The sequence below is a fragment of the Coffea arabica genome, chromosome 5e (assembly GCF_036785885.1).
Source record: "Coffea arabica cultivar ET-39 chromosome 5e, Coffea Arabica ET-39 HiFi, whole genome shotgun sequence".
Taxonomy (NCBI): domain Eukaryota; kingdom Viridiplantae; phylum Streptophyta; class Magnoliopsida; order Gentianales; family Rubiaceae; genus Coffea; species Coffea arabica.
The window spans coordinates 44,585,592-44,609,704 of NC_092318.1; the positions used below are offsets into that span (position 1 = coordinate 44,585,592).

The window sequence follows — 24,113 nt, forward strand, 5'->3', positions numbered from 1 at the left end:
TAATTAGGTCCCTAACTTAATTGCAATTTGATCTCTGGATTTTATCTTTTATTAATTTTGACCCCTAATTTTTAAAAATTATAATTTGTTCGTTAAAATTTTCTTAATTTTTGCAATTAGGTCCCTGACAGTTTTGATTTCTTAAACATAATTTGTCTATCTTCTTTAATTGTTAATTATACTTCATTTAAATACTTTTATTTGGTAAATTTCATGGTTATTTCCATTTTTTTATAATAATAAAGTGAATTTGCCATATGTTTACATTTTATTCTCTTTATTTGTTAATTAAATTGGTGTCTTAACTATTTTGTTGAATTGGAGTATAAATAGGGCAAATCCAACCTCATTTAACCACTACTTCAAGGGAAATATCTTCTAGTATCATTTTAAATCCTTTTATGTGCTCCTATGTGTCTTTTATGTGTGGTTGCATGTTTTGAGTGCTTTTTCTTGTATTTACTCATTTTTATTCATTTTTTAATTTTCCATTTATTATATTTAATTTTTAACAATTATTTGGAGGGCATTTAAATGTCAAATTGTATTAGATTGGTACTCAAGACATGTATTTAGTTAGATTATGTAATAGATAGTTTTTTTATTTTTGACAAAAAATATAATTAGTTGGATGAATGTAATAGTTAGGTTAATATTTTTCAAATTTCCCTCTTAGATTGTAGTTAGGGCATCGAATGTAATAGTTTGGGTCTTTATGTGCATTTATTTGCTTGTGTGTCTGTATACTTGTGTGCTTATGCGTTAATTCATTTTTTTTAGGGTTTTGTATCTAAACATCATGCTTATGTGTTTATGTATTATGTGCTATATGTGTTTTATGTGTTTACTTGCTTTAATTATGCTTTGTTTATTTATAATAAATGCATAACATCACTACACTAATCCAATGCTAATTATGCTTTATATGTGCTCTATGTGCATCTAGTTGTGGATTAATCCAATGCTTATGTGTTATGTGCCTATATGATTTACACCAATTAAATTTTAAAGAGCCATTCCGACCTTGCCGATACCCCCTAGGTCTAGATTCATATTCATATAAAAGCATCCTAATTTGATAAGTTTTATAGGTTAGATTAGAAAAATTTTTGACTAAATCTCACAACTAGTCTTGGCTAGATTGAAATGGTGCTTTAGGTTTTAGTCTATCAAATCTTTGCTTTCCCTTCTTTCAATCGTGACTCCCGAACCCCCTTCTCTTGTTTTCAAAGACCTGGAATCGTATAAATGTGCTCTATGTGCATCTAGTTGTGGATTAATCTAATGCTTATGTGTTATGTGCCTATATGATTTGCACTAATTAAATTTTAAAGAGACATTCCGACCTTGCCGATACCCCCTAGGTCTAGATTCATATTCATATAAAAGCATCCTAATTTGATAAGTTTTATAGGTTAGATTAGGAAAATTTTTGACTAAATCTCACAACTAGTCTTGGCTAGATTGAAAGGGTGCTTTAGGTTTGAGTCTATCAAATCTTTGCTTTCCCTTTTTTCAATCGTAACTCCCGAACCCCCTTCTCTTGTTTTTAAAGACTTGGAATCGTATAAAAGGAATTTTATTTATTTATTTATTTATTTTAGATGATTTGGTACACCTAAACTCAATATCAAGTGGCGATTCATATTTGTTCTTAAAAAAATCCTTTTTAGACTATTATTTTGGGGCAAAACTGTCGCATATTTTAAGTCCTATTTTAGGCCTTTCTTCTTTGTTTATTGTCTAAAAATCAAAAGACTCTTTTTTTTCAACTTTGAATTTATTATTTTTCAAAAAAGGGGCGCGAGAGTGCCGCCTGGCCATCAACCTAATGGCTAATAGTTACAATCATCAGCCTCAAAGCTGAAGGCAAGGTGGCATGTACCTACCTAGCTGGTCACGGATCGAATCTAGCTAGTTAGATTTCGGTGGGGAGGGAAATAGAGGAACGGTTAAAAAAAAAAAGACAAAAAAAAAGGCTGTCTTATGAAAAATTTCATGTATAAATCCGGTTCATATTGATCATATCATGCAGAGGAGGTGGGTAAGGTGGACCATGCATATTGACCCGGTTTTCATGTGATGTGGATCATGGGGATCATGATCTAACTCAGATTCTTCCAATTTCCTTGTCAATGGAAAGAGTATGTTTGACCAGGTAATGTTTTAGGTTCTCTTTATTGTGTGGTAGTGCCAAAGTTTCAACTTCAGTAGAGAAGAAAGTTTATAGCATGTTTCATTTTATGGCTAGGTGTCTAAACAACAATAGTAGGTTGTTAGTTTTATGAAAAGTTTGTCCAGCTATTAACGAGTTTCTTGAGTTCTCATTATCTCCAAATTCATGCTTGTGAAGTTGGAGGGAAAAACATATCAAAGGAGACTGGACTGTATCACATAAAATGTGAGCCCCATATTAGGGCACCCACATGGAACATTTTTATGGATGGTCCTAACCTAAGTCTGGATTTTGCTTGCAGGCAAGGAGGTATGGTTCCTTTACAGTTGTCATCAGAGTAATTGCACAGTACAATTGATGGTTCAGATCTGGTCACATCAAGTTGGCCTGTTCTGGACCGTCAATTGTATGGTGCGATTGTTCTGACAACCACAAATATACCACTCCTATAGCTAAATCCCTCCCAATAGACACTTAATGCAGTAGTCAAGTCTGCTAGCTAGGAATTGCTAGGTTAATTACGGTGGCTAATTTCTATGAATATTGCTGGAAAAAAATGTCGTAAAAATGGAGGATTTGGGGGACTTTCCTCCTTTTACTTTTAGGGGTCACCACATCTTCTGGATGCAAGGCCAAGATTTTTTTTTCTTGAAATGAGTAAACTACCTATGAAACCCTTAAACTACCTCAATTGTCTCAAATTAGTCCTTCATCTATTTTAAGTTTCAAATTGGCCCCTTAACAATAAAAAGTGTCAATTTTTAATCTTTCAATCTATTTTCACTGTTGGATCCATCCAATTTTACCCTTAGATCCATCAGCTTTACTGGTGGAGCTGGAATAAAGGATCAAAATTTGACACTTTTTATTGTTGAGGGATCAATTTGAGAATTGAAATAGATGAGAGACTAATTTGAAATAATTAAAATAGGGTCGTCTAAGTTGTTTACCCAAAAATTTTTCCTATAAAAAAAACTGGTATGGCCATTGCACAAGAGAGATGTGCTGGCCCTAAAAGGAAAAAAGCTCTCTCAAATCCCTTTATTCTTGTGACATTTTTTTCCATCATTATTTTGAAAAAGTTGCCGACTATTAATTCATCATGGACTAATTGGAGAAATTATTGTCGTTGAAACAGATGAGCATTTTGCGTGGCTCACGCATGGAATTTACACACTACCAATGCGAATTTCTTGAAATAATGTTGAAAAAAATTATCACAAGAATATGTCAAATTAGGGGACCAAAAAATATATTTTTTTAAATAGGGCTGCGGCGCATGGAATGTTTGGCGACCAATTTCACAAATCCTTTTTGTAATCTAGTACCTGAGGATTGGAGTGCAATTTTTTTTTTTTTAATAAAGGGAATAGTGCCACACAATTTCATAAATTTTTTTTGTACTCTAGTTCCCGAGGACTGGAGTGCAATTTTTTTAATAAAGGCAATAGAGCCACCATATGTGGATGTGGGCGGTCGTGTTGCTTAACTTTTTTTTTTTTTTTTTTTTTTTAGAACTATGAAAGCCGAAGATTAATTCTCTTGAAGATAATAGGGGTACTGCACATGAGATTTATAGCAATATTGTTGCTTAGTTTTTATTAATTTTTTTAGAGTTCTCAAAGTCCCAATTAAATTTTTTTTTTTAAGTAATAGAGCCCCCTCACATCCCTCTTACAAAAAAAATAAATAAATTTTAATTGTGACTTTCTTTTTTTTAAAAAATTAATCAACAGGGCTACTGCACATGGATTACCTTAAAAAAAATAATCTTTGGTTTTAGCCAAGGGATGTGCGGCGGCCTTATTCCCTCTGTGAAAAAAAAATTGCAATCCAGTTGTCGGAAACGATGAAAACTCAGCTCATGCGCGGCGGCCCTAATCCTAAAAAGAAAATGAAAATTTTGGTCGCAGCATCTGAAATAAGAAAACGCCAATTCAACTTATTCTTGCGATATATATATTTTTTAACATTTATTTCAAGAAATTTGCCCACTATCAAGAAATGCACCCACCCGGTTTGTGGAATCCACATTTTATATGAAGCATGGATCCGGTCGAAAATTGATCAACGTGGAAAGTGGACCTGGATCCCTTAGAAGTTTTTCCTTGTAAAGAAAATAATTTTTTTTTTTTTTTAGCAACGACATTAAACAATTTGCTGTACAAATTGGGTTATGCCTTGCATCATCTGGTTTGTGCTGTTTATTTGCATTTTCAAAATTTTGAATCCACGGTTGGAGTTGAATTCAATGAAACGCAACCTGATGTGGATCACAAATTGTCTAGTGCATTTTTCACATCTTTATACGCATGAATTAGGAGCTTTTAGCCTGTGTGTGGATGATTTTCTTTGCCTCGTGTGGTTCTTGATTGATCTATAAGTGGTAAAAAAACACATGAAGAAAAAATGGAGTCTTGCATTAAAGAAATGGCACTTTGCATGTTATCACACGAGTTAGAGGGTTTTAGAAAAGCGGTTATGAACTTATAGGATCTCGAATTTCATGCAACCATGCATACGATTCTATTTTGGGAAGAAATAAAAGCATGCAAATATTATGTGTCGAGAGAAAAATGGGCATTTCTTGTTTCATTCTTCGGTGGTGTTTACTAATGAATTTAGCAATGGCGGCTTAGTCGAAGGAGAAAAAGAAACAATTTTCAAAAAATTTTCAACAAGTTGATAAACGTAATCATGCCTTGAATTCAAGCACTAAGTGACAGGAAGGGGAAATCACTATAATTAATTGCTAATTTTGTAAATCTCCTCTACCTTCAGATTTGGTGCATCTGGAGTTATAGGTGCGACTTAGGAGTATTTTTCAATATCTAAATTGGATGATATGAGTTCGATTCGATTTGGATCGTTCATTTTTTAAAATAAATTACTCACATTGAACCGAATTAATGTAGTCTATTTTGGACCATGAAAAACATGATGTGGTTGCACCGGCAACCGTGCCAGCCTCGCATTCGCCTTCTTGCTTTCTCGTATCAAACAAGTATTAACTTACATAAAGTTTCTTTATCTTAGGCATCTGTTTCCCTCGCTGTTTTCCCACCAAATGCTTTCTGCAGACATGGTATAGTAGTGAGTCGGGTGACCGAAGTTATGACATGGAGAGGACTGCAATTAGTGCTGTTAATCAAGCCGAGTATTTAACTGTCGAGCTCGACTCATGCTTAGCTCGAGCTCACTTGACTAATTGAATGAGTCTTGAAGTGTACTCGAACTCGGCTTGTCAATAGGACATGTGACTCGAGTTCGAACTCGTGCGAAGTAATTGTAATAAAAACCTATAATTTTCAGTTTCTATTCTTTTGACTTGTGAAATGATATATATGCTTTTCGTTATCAAGTCCAAGCGAGCTAATTGAATAACAAACAATTTGAGATTACTCGATTCGTTAATTAATCGAGTAAATTTCTAACTTGAACTCGACTCGTTTACAAATTCGAGACTTATCGAGTCAAGTTCAATCAAATTTTCGAGCTGCTTGTTTTGTTTAACGGCACTAACTGCAATATTATCACATCCTTTTATATACGGCTATAACGAACAAGCTAAAAGAAGTTTACAAACCTAGCTTGTTTCCTACTTACATTTCGGATGGATATACAAGCCATCCATCCTCAGGGAAGTCCTGTTTCTTATTTCTGTGAGAGATGATCAATCCTACTGGATAATACCGCAACTTGTTTCTTATTTCAGCCAATGCATGTTGACAGTTGAGGTTCCCAAATCTGTGACGCAATCTGCTCATACAATGGCTGTAAAAACTAGAACCGTACGTCGTGTCGAATCTGCAGTTTTCTCACTCGAGTAAGAACTCAATCCATCTCTTTTTTTTTCACTTGGGTCGAGATTTATGATAAACTTTCTTAAACGTTAATAATTAAGAAAATCCTGTAGTATGATACAGTTGTAGGTTTATTTCACATTTAAGTATTGTATATACATCATCTCCATACTGAGAACCAGTGACATTACTGGATAAAAACACGGCAACTCCAAGCCAAAAGTCCAGTCTTGACCTCCCCATGTGGATGAAAGATCACAACAGAAACAAATAGAAATTGAAGTGATGGATACCTTTCCATTGGTTCATTCAGTTTCTGTTTTGTATGGTTAAACAAGTAAGGGTTCTGGTGAGTCTGTACAAAGAGTATAAGCTTCACTCTGTTGTAACATACAAGTTAAATGGCATGGCAACAAGACGAAAGGAACTTAGCCTCAGTTACACAAGTTGGCAGTCTCCAAATTGTTTCTAGTGGTGGGCAATTTAGTACAAGATGGGGGGTGGAGGTTAGCAGAATTATCCCCTTTGAGCAGCTATTTCAGAAAAGATGAATTTAAATGTTAAATCCATTATCAAGGAAAACAGTATTTACAACCAAAATTGCTATCAAGCAGCTATTTCTTGACTGATAGATAAATGCCAGAAGCTATGGCCACTCCTGCTACTGCAACTCCAATGGTCGTAAGAATTTTCCCCACAGAAACAGCAGGTTTATGCGTAGGCATAGCCAAGAGTTCCGCTACCTGTGACAGGAAAAAGAAAAAGTCATGACCATCAGAGAGGATGCGCACACCACAACCCTCAGGGCAGGCCACAAAGGACTTAGGGGCACAATTATCAAAAGATAAAGATGGATGAGTAACGCAAAGGGGTAGCTCTTCATTACCTCAAAATCTAGACTTCTCAAATTCAAAGTGAATTTATACACGAATGGCATAGGGCTTAAAGGATATTTATTGACAGGGAATGTCATCAGAAACCAATTATGCCGTGCTTCAACTTTTAAACCCTTCAGCCATGTTAAAAGCTGATCTATTGAAAAAGCTTACTTTACCATATATGATATACCATTTCATTCCAACACATTATTCTAATACATCATTTCTATGATAACCTCTGGTAACCCCTTATACCAAACATCAGAAAATAATTGCATTTCTGTGTATATCAAGTAGAATGATGCAAGTAATCAAAGAGGTGTGACGAATGAGCTAAGCATGTGATACCATATGTCTTTTAAACACAAATGTGCAGGTTAACTACTGACCTTGTTGAAAGAGTTTATTTTATATATCCATACACCTTTCTTTCTGTAAGTCTCAAGTTTTATTGCTTAAAACAGTTACACAAACTGAAGAAAACCACTTGCTGATCTACAACCCACGATTCATTCCACTGGATGATGATAATAGGGAGACAAAACAGTTACAGAATTGAGAAAGTAACAGAGGAAAATTTTACAAGTCTGTTTAGCATCCATGTAGTACAATATATGTTTGGAAACAACACCACCTCAATTGATTTTAGGATGGAAACAAATTGAAAAATTTATGCAACTTTCAGAAACTAATGAGCAACCCTATACTGTGTGAAAATACGAGTCTATCATCCAAGAAAGGAATTCATAATAGTATTAGATTTCTGAGTTTCTACCCATGTTTAGAGATAGAAAATGCTTTACAATTTATTTATTTTTTTAACAGTATACGCTCATAACTGAAATATTGGCAGTGCTTATGCACCATCTACTGACGAAGGATTACTAAGCAGGTATTATCTTGGTCCACTAATCTACTATATGAACCAGGGGAAACCTTCACTAGGCAAAGGCACCATGTTTTCGGCTCTAACACACAGAAGTTACTGACCTCTATGGGTTGCCTCCAATGCTTCTTAATCCCTGGCAAGTGCCCCTTACCAACAACCGCTACAACTGAATTATGCTCACTGGCAAGTTTTAGAAGTGAGGATGACATGTACCTGAACAACCACAATGTTCAAACAAGTACCAGCAATAAGGACAAAAGTTTAGGTGACAAACATAAGCAGTAAAATTTAATGCACAATGCTTCTGCCTCTGTGGTAGAGCATTCAGGAACTGTGAGGCATATAGCTGTGGCCTTGCATGCAAAAAGCACAAAGAAAGAGCTCAATTTTGATCATATATAAAGTTTCTTAAACAACCGTACAGGAGAACTTCTCAAAACCATCTGAATATCATTCGCTTATCGGCATTACAGTGATTATGCCAACGAAAGTTCTCAGTCAAAAATGTGCCCTCAATTCATCCATTATTATGCTTCATCTCATCCTTTAATATCACCACAACAGAGAGTTTTACATGAAATAGACAGGAGAAGATTATAATTCCTAGGAAGAAAGTGATTAGACTTGGTTCTTACTTGTACTAGTGTATAACTTAAGTAGACAGGATGAGAACACGATGGCTAAAGCCACAGGTGAAAATAGTTTTGCTTGCTTGCTACCTGTTTGTGGAAGTTACTTTGAAAAGATAGGAAATTATCATGACTGCAAGAGGAAAAATGTTATGATCTGGTTCTTGTTTGTACAGAAATGACAAGCATACGAAGCACCAAAATGATCACTTAGCATTCTGGAAACGACAAGATTTTATTGGTGTTAGTTGATCAGTTAATCGACAAACGATTCCACTGAGTTAATTGTAATGCATTCCCGTGTTGGTTGATCACTTAATGGACAGATCATCCACCTGCAACAGCCAACCAGCACTAAAGGAACATAAGAAAAACTTAACAGAACTTTTCAATTTCTGTACGAGAGAGAGAGAGAGAGAGATAATGGGTACAAACAGGAGATGAGGAGAAAGAGCAAACAGTAGATATGAAGGTATTTATTTTTGTCCATAACAAGTATGCATTCAAAAAACCAGGTCTTCACATTCCTACGTCTGACCGAACAAGAATTAAGCATCTTAAAATGAATCCCATTATTAACTCATTTGGTTCTCTTACTAATAATTGCAAAAACTCACAAGAAAACCAGTTTTGATGATTAAAACCATTAGTATATTTCTAGGCATCTCCATGAAGCTACTAGCATATTTCAACTATCAAAGAAAACCAGTTTCAGGACATCAGCAATTCAGACTGCTCAAAATGTCGGGCCCCTAATACAAACTAGTAATGATGAGAAAACAGATCCTGCAGTCTGTCTTTCCATTTCTCCTCTTGCCCTCGTTTCCCTCCATGACAAGTAATAAGCAGGTCAGGATTGTGAACTGAATTGCGGGGATAAAACAGGACTTCTCCAAAAGGTATATGATATGTAAATTGTGGGAGTTAGAAATACTAACTTATCGCGCTCATGCACAAGTGTTTCCATAAGGGTAGGGAATTGCTTGCTCATCTCCTGAATAACGAGAGTTAACATGTCAACATCATCCATTTCCTTCATCTGCAAAATTGAAACCAATAACATATGAGACTCAATAATATCATATGGCTGGTTTTTCTTTGAGCAAACTATCTTGTCATTCAGATAAAGATCATAGCATAAGGAGACCTACCATTCTAGAGAGGTCCTCAGGGCTTGGCAAGGAAACTGCCTGAAACAGCAGGGAAGACAGCAATTTCGTCTTGTGCCAAAGAGGCATTTTTGCCCATGTCCTCCGCAGTGTTATCTGAGAAATACATGACAAAGAATACAACAGTTGCATTAAATCAGTCTTTGCAAAGCAATTTTACATATTATGAAACCCATTCAGTGCATTGCACAATTGAATATGAAAAGATGCAGTAAAAGACAGATGTTTGACACTTCCCGGACACAAGTAATAGACAAAGGGGAAGAAACAGACAGCAAAAGAATATGAATCTAGGTTAAGGCTGCAAGCTGGTTTCATGAATCTCGAGAGGTTTACTTGAAATAAATGAGGGATTAAATACACCAAATCCATCTTGAAGAAATAAGAATGCCATGGTCAAAGGGCCTAAACATAAAATGGATTGTGTGGATTATCCACTAAATCCACCAGATTTAGTAGACTTACATGAAGGGACCATGAATATCCATGTAGCGTTTCTAGGACATGCAAATTAATTTAATTTGGGTGGTAGGATTAATCTATATGGATTTAAATTGTGACAAGAGCACGTGTTGCTGATTTTTCCTTTTTCACTAAAACCTTCAGACTGCCACTGCCAAATGCAGTCCTAGATTTAAAGAGGACTTGACAAGAAAAGTATAGTAAAATTAACTTGCACAAGAGGTCTACTTGGTGGTAACGGAGAGAGAAGGCTGAATCCTATTGGGATTAGAACCACAAGTAATAAACAGAAAGACGAAGTACCCCATAAGTCCACAAACCAACTTCTTACTCCCAATACCTACCTCAAACCAAGGGCCACCATTATGGTACTAGCATCAGTGACTAATGTTGATGAATGAAATTAAGAGAGTCCTACCATCAAATATGTTCTGGTTCACATACATCAAAGAATAAAATAATCATTGGATAATAACAAGCAGAATGCATCAGAAGATAAGAGCAATTTCGACATCCAAACTAACAATATCTCACTTGGACAGGGCGATCACCAAGTATAACCTTGGCTCCATACTTCATTGCTTCCTCATATGCCACACGAAACTCTGCCCCAGGTAAAACTGCAAGCTGGCTGGCAACCTAGCAGAATTAACCAACACACATAGACAAACAGTAAGCAAACATGAACAAGATCAACTGCAACAAAGCCAATCACGAAAAGTTTTAATCCTAAGTTTAGTGATCAGTTCATGCCTTTGCAAGAAACCAGCCATAAAGAATTCCAAATAGATTATGATTCTTCTTCCACATTTCGACCATTTCTGCCAGAGTTGGTACCTGACAAGTTAACAAGTAGTTCTTCAGATTAGAGCTGAACTACTTTTTTGTATAGATAAAGCGTCAATATCCAATCCAAATCAAATTGTATAACTGAGAACTCAGAACACAGTAAACAACCAACTAATGTTTACTTTTTGCTTACAAAATCAAAATCTATTTGGGTAAAGCACTACAACAGATGCCAATATGTAAAAAATACGTCAAACTTCAAAACAATCTCCAATCATATCAGTTCAGAAAGAACTTAAAATTATTCAATGTGTCACATAGTTTGAACAGTCTCATAACCTTATCAGAGCTAAACATGTAACCAATCACATTAGAAAATGATGAATACATTTGACATGGATCAGTATTTAGTAAATATTTTCCAAGTTTATGTGAATAGGGCAACCCTCGTTTGTGCATTAACTATAGCACCCTACAAGACTTGACACATCATCCCAAATCAACTAATCCAGAAAACTCAGCATTTGCCTGCAGCTTGAGAGACACTTCTTCAGTATCATTAAATGAAATCTTGCATACTAGAAACATTTTTGTAGCACATATTAAATTATGAGAAGCAAGAGATCAAACATGTTCTTCCATGGGACAGCTTAGGAATTTATTTCCTTTTTCCCCAAGTTTTAAGTGGAAAAAGAGGAAAACTAAAATTAAGAGAGGAAAAAAGAAGAGAAGCACATCAAATGACTTGGTTCAAGTTTCAGTCCAAACTAAGATAAACATCTCAGGAGGACAGACAATCATAGCATGAAATATCTGATGATAGGTGGTGTGCAACATTTTTTTTTTTTAAAAGGGCCATAACAAGCAACTTAGGACACTTTTATTTGCAAAGTGTGATTAGTCTGCATGGCCAGTAGTTTAATGCTAGGCAAAGGAAAAATTGGTTATTGTACAAGTATATAGCAAATGAGCAACCTGAATAAAGGCTATAGCAAATTGATAGGAAACTCTTTCTAAAGAAGAGAGGGAATTGTACAAACTTCGTATCTCAAGGTTAAGTGGCTTACTACTGGGACATTTTCTCATTAGTAATAGCTAGGGGAAAAAGAAGAAGAAGAAGAAGAAGAAATCCTTATTCAAATAATCTGCTCAATACAGAAGAAAAACAGACAAACCTTCAAATTCTGTGGTTGAAGTACAGTTATACGACTAGAGCATAACTCTAAGAAGACAACCTGCAATAACAAATAGTAAATGTGCTGGATAAGCAAGCAACAAGCATGATAAAAGAAAGAAATTACAGCTCAACTGCTAAAATGATCATTAGATCAGGAAAAAAAAGTTTCAGATAAAAATTCACCTCTGGTTTTAAGAAATTGATCACAGCTTGAACTTCTTTGCAAGATTCCTGCAAAATTTTATATCATTTGGCTTCACTCAATTAATTATTTCTAGCATAAAAAGCCTTTGCCAAAGATAAATTACCAAAACCCCAAGGCAAAATGCAATCAAGCTTCGACCAATCTACACAAGATAGCGTGCAAATGACCCTCAAGCAGATAATTTTCAAGAAACATGCAAAGTTCAAACTAATTTGAAGAAGACAAATTGTGTTTATCAGCTCATGGTCATGGATCCAAGAAGCTATTAACAGTAGGCCCTTCTATTTGATTTGGATCACTTAGCTTTCCATTTGGATTTAAGACTTCTGATCTCACTTTTGAAATCTTGTTTGTCATTCTGAAGTAAAGAAACATGTTGTTCACATATGCCGCTAACCTCCATGTCATAGTTATTCATGTTGGAGCCACTCCATGCGCCTGCTGGTCCTCCAATCAAATTGTTTTACTCATAACCTTAAACAGATCTACCCAACATCTGCATCAAGAATTAGCATTCTTGGGTCTGCCCAACCAGCTTGATTCTTTAAAAACTTTCTTGTGTTCATCTAATGCAAAAGCTAACTAAACCAACCAAGGCCTGTAATGATATGCCATTTTCTGTATTCTAATCTGCAAAACCAACTTTTTTATCTAACTGTACATATACCTCACATAATCCTAGATAACACTTCCATTGCACTACCTTAACCACCAGTTTGTGAATGACCGCATCCACATCTTGGTGAAATCCTTGTGTACTTCTGACCACCAAATAGCCACTCTACATTGATCCCATGTTTTACTATTGCTTATAGTCCTTAACATTCTTACCTCTAACTAAACCAATTTCATCATGAAAAACAAGGCATATACTGATAGAGATAAGTGGCAAAAATCCACGAAGGTTTATAGGAGGCATGGGAAGGATGTGTCGAATGCCCAAACATTGATTTGGCATGCTTTTGATCACAAGGAACCAACTTGGGAGTTGGTTTGAATCCTATGGAGTTGTTTTTTGATTTTCACCAGCAGGGGTATTTTAGTAATTTGGTAAGCTACAGGAATTTTATGTTTATAGCAATTTTCTGTTTAGTAATTATTTTTAGTAATTAGTATTTTAGTTGTTATGGGGAATAAGAAAGCTTAGCCTACTAGCTTTCTACTAGAATTTTATTCTAGTTAGGAGTCCCAATTAGGATTGGAGTTGGCTTTGTTCTAGTATTTATAAATAACCACTTCTCCACGAAGAGAAGTCAGACTTTTTGTCATTAATAAAATTTTCCTGCAGACTCAACGTCTTTCTTAGGGTTGTGTGATACATCCCAACTTTTGGTGTTATGCCTAAAGATTCCTAGGAGTGATTCCTAGAATTATTAATCAGTTTTTCACCTTCTTAAGCATATTCTCTAGTCCTATTATAAGTTCGGGTGAAATTCAATATCTAAGCTTTTCTACAAAGCTGTTGTATCTATCAAGTTTTCGTGCTGCGTCATATACTTTATCCAACTTTGATTTCTACTTCCAACGAAAGAATAATTTTGGGGCTAATAACAAGGTAAATACATGTTCTAGATATAAGTACTTACACTTTAACATCACAAAATCATAAAAAACTAAAAGAAGGAAAGAAACTTTACTCCATAGCAAAACATAAAGGCATTACATCGCCCGATACTACTTACAAAATATGAAATTATAAGTGAACCAGCCCTAGAGACATAAACTTCACAAATTTTCTTCCCCTAAACAATTCAATGGGAATTAATTAACACCAAAAAATATCACAACCTCTACAAATACAGTAACTTTTTCCAATAGCAAAATATGAATCTCACATTACATTCCTCCCAGGCCCCGAGAAAAAAAGGACAATTAAGCATGAATCAGCCCTAAAAATGGGAACTTTACACTGTTTTTCCCTAGAAAAATTCAAACAGGAATTGTTTAGCACTTAAAATTTTGGTAATCTTCAAGAAGATTTTGACATACCGTAGAAACATGAGCAGTTCCAACTAAATAAACATCGCAAATTCCCCCCTCAACGGCCGTCGATTCACAAGTAAGCTTCAAAACACTCCTCGACAACTCCTCCGGCAATTCCTTTCTCTCATCACCACCACCACCACCATCTCCTCCTCCTTCTCCTTCTCTTTCTCCTTCTCCACCACCGCCACTACCACCGTCAGCACTCCTCAATACCACCTCATCGTTCTCCTCACCGCGCCACTCGCTATCAGTCATACTCGCCACCCCGAAAAAGCCACTGTCAGCAGCACCGGCATCGTCCACGTGAACATAGTCTTCTGAGCCGTCACCGGCGCCGGCAGCAGCGACCGAGTCGGAACGTAAGGGCTCGGATTCTGAATCCATGCGACTGCTGCGGTGGCCGGAGAAATAGGTTACTCGGTGGCGGGGGGGAGGATTATGATGGGCAAGGTGGTTTGGATAAGTGGAGAAAGGGGGGAGGGATTGGGTGTGGTTGAGGTGTAGGATGGGGACTACAGCGGGGACAGATCTGACCGTTAGATGAAAATGCAGAGGTTTTGCAATGGCGAAGAAGAAATAGGGGAATGATGAGAAGTGGCAGTGGTGGGACTCTAGCCCGCGAGCCGCGCGAAGCATTAGAGGATTTGTTTACGTTTTCTGGGATTTTAACGTTTGGGCCATTAGGTCAAATGTCATTGACACGTTACTTAGGCTCCAATTAGGATTGCGGTGCATTTATAAAAGAAAAAACGGATTTTTATATACTAAAACCGCTCTTTTAGCGTGTTTGGTAACTAATTTTACACAACTTAAGTAGCCAAACTTTTAGTAGCTTTAAGGTTCCATTTGAGATTACGGTACTTTTGATAAAAAAAAAAATACTTTTGGTACTTTTAGAATGTTTAGTGAACATTATATCACAAAATTAGGAGTGGAGTTTTGATATTTATTTTTTTAATACTAAAAGCACTTTTAGCAAAAACTCAAATTTGGTTCTTTTAGAATAACTTTTATATTTTAAAAAATTAAACATTAAATTTAATCATTTTGTACTATATTATGAACTAAATAAAGAGATAAATATATTTAAAAAGTTTTCAAGTTACGCATCATCCAACACAGTAAATACTTGCTAAACTATGTATCCAAACAATACTAAGCTTAAAGCATTTCAGCACTTAATAAGTGTTTTTATCTAAAATTTTATTGGTGAAATACTTTTCAATAAACTATTGCAACTCCAAACGGGTCATGAAGCACTTTTATTAAAAGTACATGTGTCAGATGGATTTCTTGAAAAACCACCGCAACCTCAAATGGGACCTTATAAAATCTTCATTAGAAAATGTTCATGGTTCCTCCTTTATTTGTCCCAAAAAAAATTTAACAAACTTGAATGTTTTTTGGTATGATAGAAACATGGTAAAAAAAAATTCCATTATTGGGGGTTGTTTTATAATCACAACATTTTTGTGGAGCTTAAGGCCATGCTTGGATTGCTTGTTTCCATCGGAAAATATTGTCATTTTTCGTGATCACATTTCCCTATCACTTTTTTCCCTCACATATATCAAATCGCAACAGCAATTTTTTCATGAAAAATGACGGAAAATGCAATCCAAACACAACCTAAGTTTCGAATCTCATACATGTGGAGTGGAAGTCTTTTGTTAAATATATAGAATAATGAATTCTACTATAATGCCAAATGCAAGATTGTTGAAAGCCAATAATGATATACTACACTAATGTCAAATGTGACATTACTAAAGGTTAATTATCATTCGCTATATGAGTAACTTGTCATTATTGAGTAGGGATGGCAACGGGGCGGGGTTGGGGCGGGGGACCCCTCCCCCATCTCCCGCCCCGCTGCCTACAAACTCCTCCCGCCCCCCGCCCCATCCCTCGTCCCCCGCTCCCCCCGCCCCATCCCTGCCCTGCCCCGCTTCCCTTGCGGGTGCTTCCGCGGTGCTAATAAAAAATTATTATATAATTTTATTATGGTTAAATTTTAGCAAATAATCAAGTACTAAAATATCAACACATCATCAAATTATTATTCATTGTAATTTTACAATTGAAACTTATAAAAACAATCAAATAAAAATTATTTAAATACAATCCAACATGATGAAATAAATATAACTAAAGTAGTCAAGTTTTCACTTTTGGCACAAATACAATACTAATTCATTATTGTACTTGTGCTTTTTTTAAGAAAAAAATGTTATTGTATTAAGTGTAATTAGGGATTTAGTATAAATGTATTAGTAAATTTAGTATAACCAATTAATAATTTGTATTAGTACACATATATAATTATTAGTATAATTAATAATATCAATTATATTAGATATACTAATAGACATTATATAATACATATAACTAATAATATTATTATCATAAGTTTGTAACTTATTAAATTATATATTATATATATAATTATATACATATATATTTTATATATTTATTTTTTTAAAGCGGGTGGCGGGGCGGGGTGTTCTCCCGCCCCCCGCCCCGTTTCTAAGCGGGGGGAAAAAAATTCCCCCCGTCCCCGCCCCAACCCTCTCCCCATTAGCCCCCCGCGGGGCGGGTGCCCGCGGTCACCTGCACCCGCCCCCATTGCCATCCCTATTATTGAGTAATTGATTTTAACCTTTGCAACGCTCATTTCTTGGCTTTCTAATCTACTCAATATCACTTAAAGCATACATTTCGACGCGAACAATTTTTCTAGAATAATATAATGTGAGTATAGACTATAGACGACTCTATATCATCTTTCGAACCAACATACCACACTAAAAGAGCTCTTTAACATGAGTACAGCAGTATACATGACCACGTCGCTGTATAAAAGTTTTTTGTGCTCAATTAAAATTAGGAATCTTGTACGGTAAGATGTATACAATCAGCTAACTTGGAGCATAAAATTCTTGGAAATTAGCTTGTAGATAATCAGACTTACCCAATTATAGTATTGGTGCTTAGTGAGGATCACCAAGTGACATTAATCAAACAGTGGAAAACTAACTTTGCATGCCAAAATTTTACCAACAACAAATAAATGTCACTTTAGGCCTTTTTGATACCCAAGTCAGCACTTAAATTTAATGGATTCAGATCTTAACATACTCAGACACGTTTAATAATAAAAAATTGAACATTTGAATAAATTAAATGGCATTGAATTTTTTTAGGCAAAATTTGTTCCCAAAAATATGCAATAAACTATTCACCTATTATTTAATGTGATATATGCTCAAATGTATCAAATTTAATATTTAATAATTCAATAACTTAATGGATTCAGGTTTCAAATTTCACACTTCAATTTTATCAAATGCAACCTTAGATGAGAACTAGCCTCATGAAATGTATTGTATGTTGGCAAAATATATCGATTCTTAGTTATCAAAATTTGATGATGTATTGATCAAACTTGTAGTGATGTACTTGAGATATGTACACTAGAGGTCAGAATTAGTATTCGTGAACTTGTCCAAAGGCAAATACCTATTTGGAACAGATCAAAAGAAATAGTACCATTAAATTTTACCAAGTGGTTAGACATGAATTTCAAGCACAATAGACCAATTAAACAGCTTTTTCCTCTTATAGGTATGCTCAGACTCGGTACAAATGGGAGCCTCCAAAACCAAAACCAGCCCAAGTCTAGTGGCATCAGAGAACTAGTAACCAACGGCTAAGATGCTTATAGAACTATTGCATCCGATTTCAAATTCTGAACTATAGAGCATCTTCATGAGTTGGTAAGTGGTAAGAGAGGAAAATGCCAATAGTCACAGGTGGAGACAGATTCCGAAGTTGCTCTGAAGGAGCATACAAATCTTGGTAGAAAATGGCAAAACTTTGGACCACCTTTTTCTATTGGAATAAAGCACACCCTAGTACAGAATAATTATTGTGAAAGTCTTGTGGCAGAGAAAGCTGGATTCAAGTGACAAATTTGATTCTTGAAAGACCGCAGAGGCATTGAGTATCTTTTGTTGGCAGACCAAATTAGGTTCATTTGTGTAAGGGCGCATTCTTGGCCTTGGATTACCCTATTGGTACCAAAAGAACAATGGAATAAAGAAAGAATCTGCACATTTCAACTTGTATTTTTTTTATGGTAACGATAACATTTATATAACCTAATCTATTCTAATCTAGAGAAAGGAGGGTCTAAAAAGACTGTATAAGGGACTAGTAAGTATAAGAATCTGACTAGACTAAAGGAGTGCTCTATTACCTTCTTAATCCCTTTTTAGTGGCCACTGAACCAAAACTCAGTGGTTCATTTCTACTTGTATTGTACTACTAGTTTTCTAAAATGTGCACAGTCCATTTAATGTGTCGAACCATTTAATGTATTATGCCTCCAATAGTGTGGTGAATTGGATTCTCAATGTAAATCCATCTACGTTAATGGATGCTAAATTAGATACACCTGCTTACCCCAAAAAAAAAAGATACACCTAACATACGTATTATCAACGATTTTGAAATTAGACCAAACATGCTGCAATGATATCTTTAGTCATTTATTTAGTGTAATTCGCAACAAATTTAGAAACATGTGATTCGTTATCTTGGATCTTTTTAGCATTCTATCTTTTTTGGGGTTTCAAACATATTTTTCTCCATCTAATTATTGATTTATTATTTAAATTTTTATATCAAATTCAAAAACATGTTCTTAAACTTTTTCTTTTGCGAAATATTAAACTTCTTGGAATTCTTTATGCTATTTTTAGACTTTGAAGTCCAGACTTTGAAGTCCATTTTCAAAAAATCAACTTAAAATTATATGAAAATAAGAGCTGCAAACAACCCAAATTGGATCAAGATTTGGCTCAATTTAGCCAAACATGACTCAATTTTACCAAGTTTGAACTTGAGGTTAAACTCAAATTGAGACTAGTTGAACTCGAATTCAAAGCTAATCGAGGTAAAAAAAAAAATAAAAGAGTAATTATTATATTTGCAAAATGGATAAAATATATAGTTCACCCTACTAGATAATAAAAATATTGAGGACATATATGTAATTTTACTTCATAATAAAAAATATATAGATTGAGCTACCACAATATTTCGATTTAGGGTGCGCTTGATAAAATTAAAATTTGAAATTAAAATCCATTATGTCACTGAATTGTGAAGTATTAACATTCGACTGCATATCAAATTAAGTGATAAGTGAATAATTTATCATTTATTTTTTGGAGCAAGTTTTGCCTAACAAATTCAGTGTCATTTAATTAATTTAAACATTCTATTTTTTATTATCAAACGTATTTGAACATGTGAAGATCTGAATTCATTAAATTTAATTATTGAATTGGGTTATCAAATAGCGCAGTCTACTCGAACTTGATTAACATTGAGCTCATATCTAGCTTTGATTGTGCTCACGATCCAATTTAATTATTTTTTGTAGTCCTAAATGAAAACAAGATCAATTTGCTTTTGCAATAACCTTCTATCATGATATTCCTAATGAGAGAAGTTTAAAACAAGGATAGTTAGGATACAACGGAGAATATCAAACAAAGATAGGCTAGGTATGGAGAAGGAAGAACGGAGAGAATTTGGAAGCAAAGAAAGCTGGAGGAGGAATTCATAAACTACCTGTTTAGTTAAGCACCGTTTGATAAACTAATTCAATATTTAAATTTAGTGGATTTAGATCTTGATAAGTTCATATGCGTTTGATAGTAAAAAATAGAACATCTAAATTAATTAATTAGCACATAATTTTTTAGGCAAAACTTGCTTTAAAGAATAAGTGATAAACTATTCACTTATTATTTAATATAATATATACTTAGATGCATAAGATTTAACCCCTGTTTGATAACCAAATTCAGTAATTAAATTTAATGGGTTTAGATTTTATCATGTTCAAATGCGTTTGGTAATAAAAAAAATAGAACATCTAAATTAATTAAGTGGCACTGAATTTTTTAGGTAAAACTTACTTTCAAAAATAATGTGATAAACTATTTACTATACACTCAAATGTTTATATTTGGAGATTGTTTGATAACTCAATTCAACACTTAAATTTAATGGATCCAGATCATAACATGCTCATACACATTTGATAACCAAAAATAGAACATTTGAATTAATTAAATGGCATTAAATTTTCTACACAAAACTTATTCCAAAATATAATTGATAAACTATTCATTTATCACTTAATATGATGTACACTTAAGTGTAGATTTAGTACTTAACAATTCAGTAACTTGTTGGATTCATATTTCAGATTTCAGATTTTAACTTTCAAAGTTTAGTTTTATCAAACGCACCCTTAATACTTAGCAATTCAATAATTTAATGGATTCAAATTTTAGATTTTAGATTTTATATTTTATATTTCAATTTTCAAACTTCAATTTTATCAAATGCATCCTCAGTACTTAACAATTCAGTAATTTAATTGATTTATATTTCAGATTTTAAATTTTAGATTTCAGTTTTCAAATTTCAGTTTTATCAAATGCACCCTTAGTTTTACATAAATTTATCTTGATTTTCACTTTCTATAGAAAATAAATAAGAAGTACATTAACTCTTTAATTTCCATTAAAAACAACAACACTATAGTAAATAATCTTATATTTAAGTGAAAATTAACTCGGAGAGATAAGTCAGGTGGTTTGGGGGGAGAAAGTGATATTGAATTCAATCCTTCCCATTTACATTTATATATATATATATATATATATATATATATATATATATATATATATATATATATATATATAGGTGAATATATAGAATAAACGCAACTGGTGAAGAAATACTTTGGCCCATTTGGATGGTGAGTTCTTTTTCGTGTTTGTATAAAACTTTCTTCTAGTTTATTGTAGAAATTGTAGCAACGTTTTTTATGAAGCAGAGTTTTTTGTGAAGCAATTGAACATTTTTTAATTTTTCCTTTCTTTTCTTCTTCTTTTATCTCTTCTCTTTCCTCCTTACTTCTGCCACTGCTCCAGCCACAGCTACTTCCGGCATTAGCCAGCACCTCCATCGACGCCCTTTTTTTTCCCTATCCTTCTCCTCTCATCCTCTTTCCCCTCCTCCTCCTCCTCCCCCTCCCCTCCTTCTTCTCTCTCCCCTCATTTCCGTGTCACCCCTCTCCCTCCCCTTGTCCCTTGATTTCATGACCAAAGTGGTCATCCAGTGTAGCTCATGCGACTAGTAAGAAGCTGAAACAGAGAGGTATTGGTTGGAGCAATTTTATATATCATCTCATTCATTGTAACCCAATATATATACACGTATGGCAGCACAAAGGTGGGAGAGTTACACCAGAGATAGGAACCTACACTAGACAGAGTTCTATATGTACTCAGCAGCTAGAGTTCTACCTTCTATCTAGTATTGGTTTGTGGAGGATGAGGATTCTTATCATGCCCCCGCAAGATGGACGGCGGTGAGGCAAGTCCTATCTTGAGCTTCATGGAATCAAAGTGAGAGCGAGCAAGGGGTTTGGTGAGAACATCGGCAAGTTGATCAGAGGCAGAGACGTGGGACACACGCAGCAGACCATTTTGAACTTGGTCTCGAATGAAATGATAGTCAATGGCCACACGTTTCATGCGTGAGTGAAAGACCGGATTGGAGCACAGAGTCGTGGCACCAATATTATCACAATAAATGACTGGTTGATACGGAAGAGTGACACCAAGCTCGCTAAGAAGAGAGCAAATCCAACGAAGTTCGGCAGCAGCGGAGGCCACTGATCGATATTCTGCCTCAGTGGAGGAGCGAGCCACAGTCCGTTGTTTCTTGGAGCTCCAAGAAATAGGATTATGACCGAGATAAATAATGTAGGCACTTGTAGAGGTGAAGTCATCTTTGTCACCCCCCCAATCAGCATCAGAGAAGCCATGTAATGCAAGAGGGGAGGCGCAACGAAGCGTGATGCCGTGGTCCAAGGTGCCACATAAATACCGAAGAAGGCGTTTAAGGGCAATCCAATGATCAGTTGTCGGGCGGTGCAGAAATTGAGAGAGCTTGTTCACCGTATAAGCGATGTCAGGTCGAGTGAGTGAGAGATATTGAAGACTACCAACGACCTTGCGATACTCAGTGGGATCAGATAGAACGGTTCCAGAGTGTAGAGTGAGAGGCGGATGTGTTGCCAAAGGCGTAGAGGCAGGCTTTGCTTCAGTCATCTTGGTGCGATGAAGGAGATCAGTAATATATTTGCGTTGACTAAGGAAGAGACCACCTGAGTGAGAGAGAACTTCAACACCAAGGAAGTATGACAAGGGACCAAGGTCCTTGAGGGAGAACCGGTGAGACAGCTGCTCAATAAAGGTTTGCACAGCCCGAGAGTTGTTGCCGGTGATAATGATGTCGTCAACATAGACCAGGAGATAAAGGACAACGCCGTGACTGGAGAAGATGAACAATGAGGGGTCGGCTGCAGAGTTGGTAAAGCCAGAGGATAGAAGAAATGTGCGCAGCTCGTGATACCAGGCACGGGGTGCCTGTTTGAGACCATAAATGGCCTTGCGTAGCTTGCAGATGTGATGAGGATGATCACGATCAACGAAGCCTGGAGGTTGGGACATGAACACATCCTCAGTGAGACTGCCTTGAAGGAAGGCATTATTGACATCAAGTTGTTTGAGCAACCAACCTCGACTAACCGCAAGACTAAGGACTAGTCGAACGGTAGTAGGCTTAATGACAGGACTGAAGGTTTCGGAGTAGTCAACACCCGGACGTTGGTGAAAGCCTTTGGCGACCAATTGAGCTTTGTACCTGTCCACCGAACCATCAGGTCTATATTTAGTGCGAAAGACTCATTTGCAGCCAACCACATTGTGATCAGGGTGGGAAGGGACGAGTTGTCAAGTGCCATTCCGAAGGAGAGCATCAAACTCCTCAGACATAGCCTGTCTCCACTTGGGTTCCTTCAAAGCTTGAGTGATGGTAGTGGGTTGGAGCTCAGCTGAGAGATTAAGTTTGAGAACTGGTTTACGGATGTTATTTTAGGAACGGGTAACAATGACACGGGGAGAGGTTGGTTGGGGAGCTGCCGAAGAGGAAATGGGTTGTGTAGGAGATGCGGGGCTAATGGAAGAAGTTGCAATTGTCGGGGTGGGCAGCGAGAGGGTGGAAGTGTGAGGCTGAAAATTTGGTCCCGAAGGTTGATGGGGGGTGGTGATAGGAGACACAGAAGAAGAGGAAACAGAAGAGTTAACGGGTAGAGTTATAGAGCACCACTCGGATAAGGTGGAGGAAGATCCACAAGGTAGGGAAGTGTGAGATGATACAAAGGAAAAAATTGTTTCGACAAACCTCACATAACGAGTAGTATAGAGACAATGAGTAGACGTGTCAAGGCAAAGATAGGCACTTTGAGTGGGAGAGTACCCAACAAAGACACACGGCACAAATCGCGGCGCAAGTTTGTGGGATGTATATGGGCGAAACCAAGGATAGCAAAGGCATCCAAAGCTGCGAAGTTTAGTGTAGTTAGGAGGAGTACCAAAGAGTTTAAAGAATGGGGAGACATTTTGTAGAGTAGGCGTGGGAAGGCGGTTGATGAGGTAGACAGCGGTGGAGAAGGCAAATGGCCAATATGACAGAGGCATGGAAGCATGAGAGAGCAGAGAGAGACCGGTTTCAACAATGTGACGATGACGGCGTTCAGAGTACCCATTGTGTTCAGGTGTGTGAGGTGGAGTTGTAAGATGAGAGATTCCGTTAATGGTTAAAAGGAAGAAAGAGCTTGATATTCTCCCCTATTGTCAGAGTAAAGGGTGATGATTGGGCGAGCAAAGAATTTTTCAACAAGAGCCTTAAATTTGATGAAAACGTCACGTGTGTCAGATTTGCGTTTGAGGGGATATAGCCAAATATATTTGGTGAAGTGATCAACAAAGATGATGTAGTATTTGTAGTTATTGACA

The 24,113-nt window shown here is 35.9% G+C and overlaps 1 protein-coding gene across 1 annotated transcript; it reads right to left on the reverse strand.

Moving 5' to 3' along the window:
* Positions 1-6,343: 6,343 nt before the first annotated feature.
* On the reverse strand, positions 6,344-14,862 carry LOC113688200 (uncharacterized). The gene is made up of 9 exons (XM_027205940.2): positions 14,167-14,862; positions 12,156-12,203; positions 11,971-12,030; positions 10,760-10,843; positions 10,541-10,645; positions 9,527-9,640; positions 9,314-9,414; positions 7,848-7,959; positions 6,344-6,722 (listed from the first exon to the last, which is right to left on the reverse strand). Exons 1-9 carry the CDS (start codon positions 14,797-14,799, stop codon positions 6,594-6,596), a joined length of 1,386 nt encoding a protein of 461 aa, XP_027061741.2. The 5' UTR covers positions 14,800-14,862; the 3' UTR covers positions 6,344-6,593.
* Between the last annotated feature and the right edge of the window lie 9,251 nt (positions 14,863-24,113).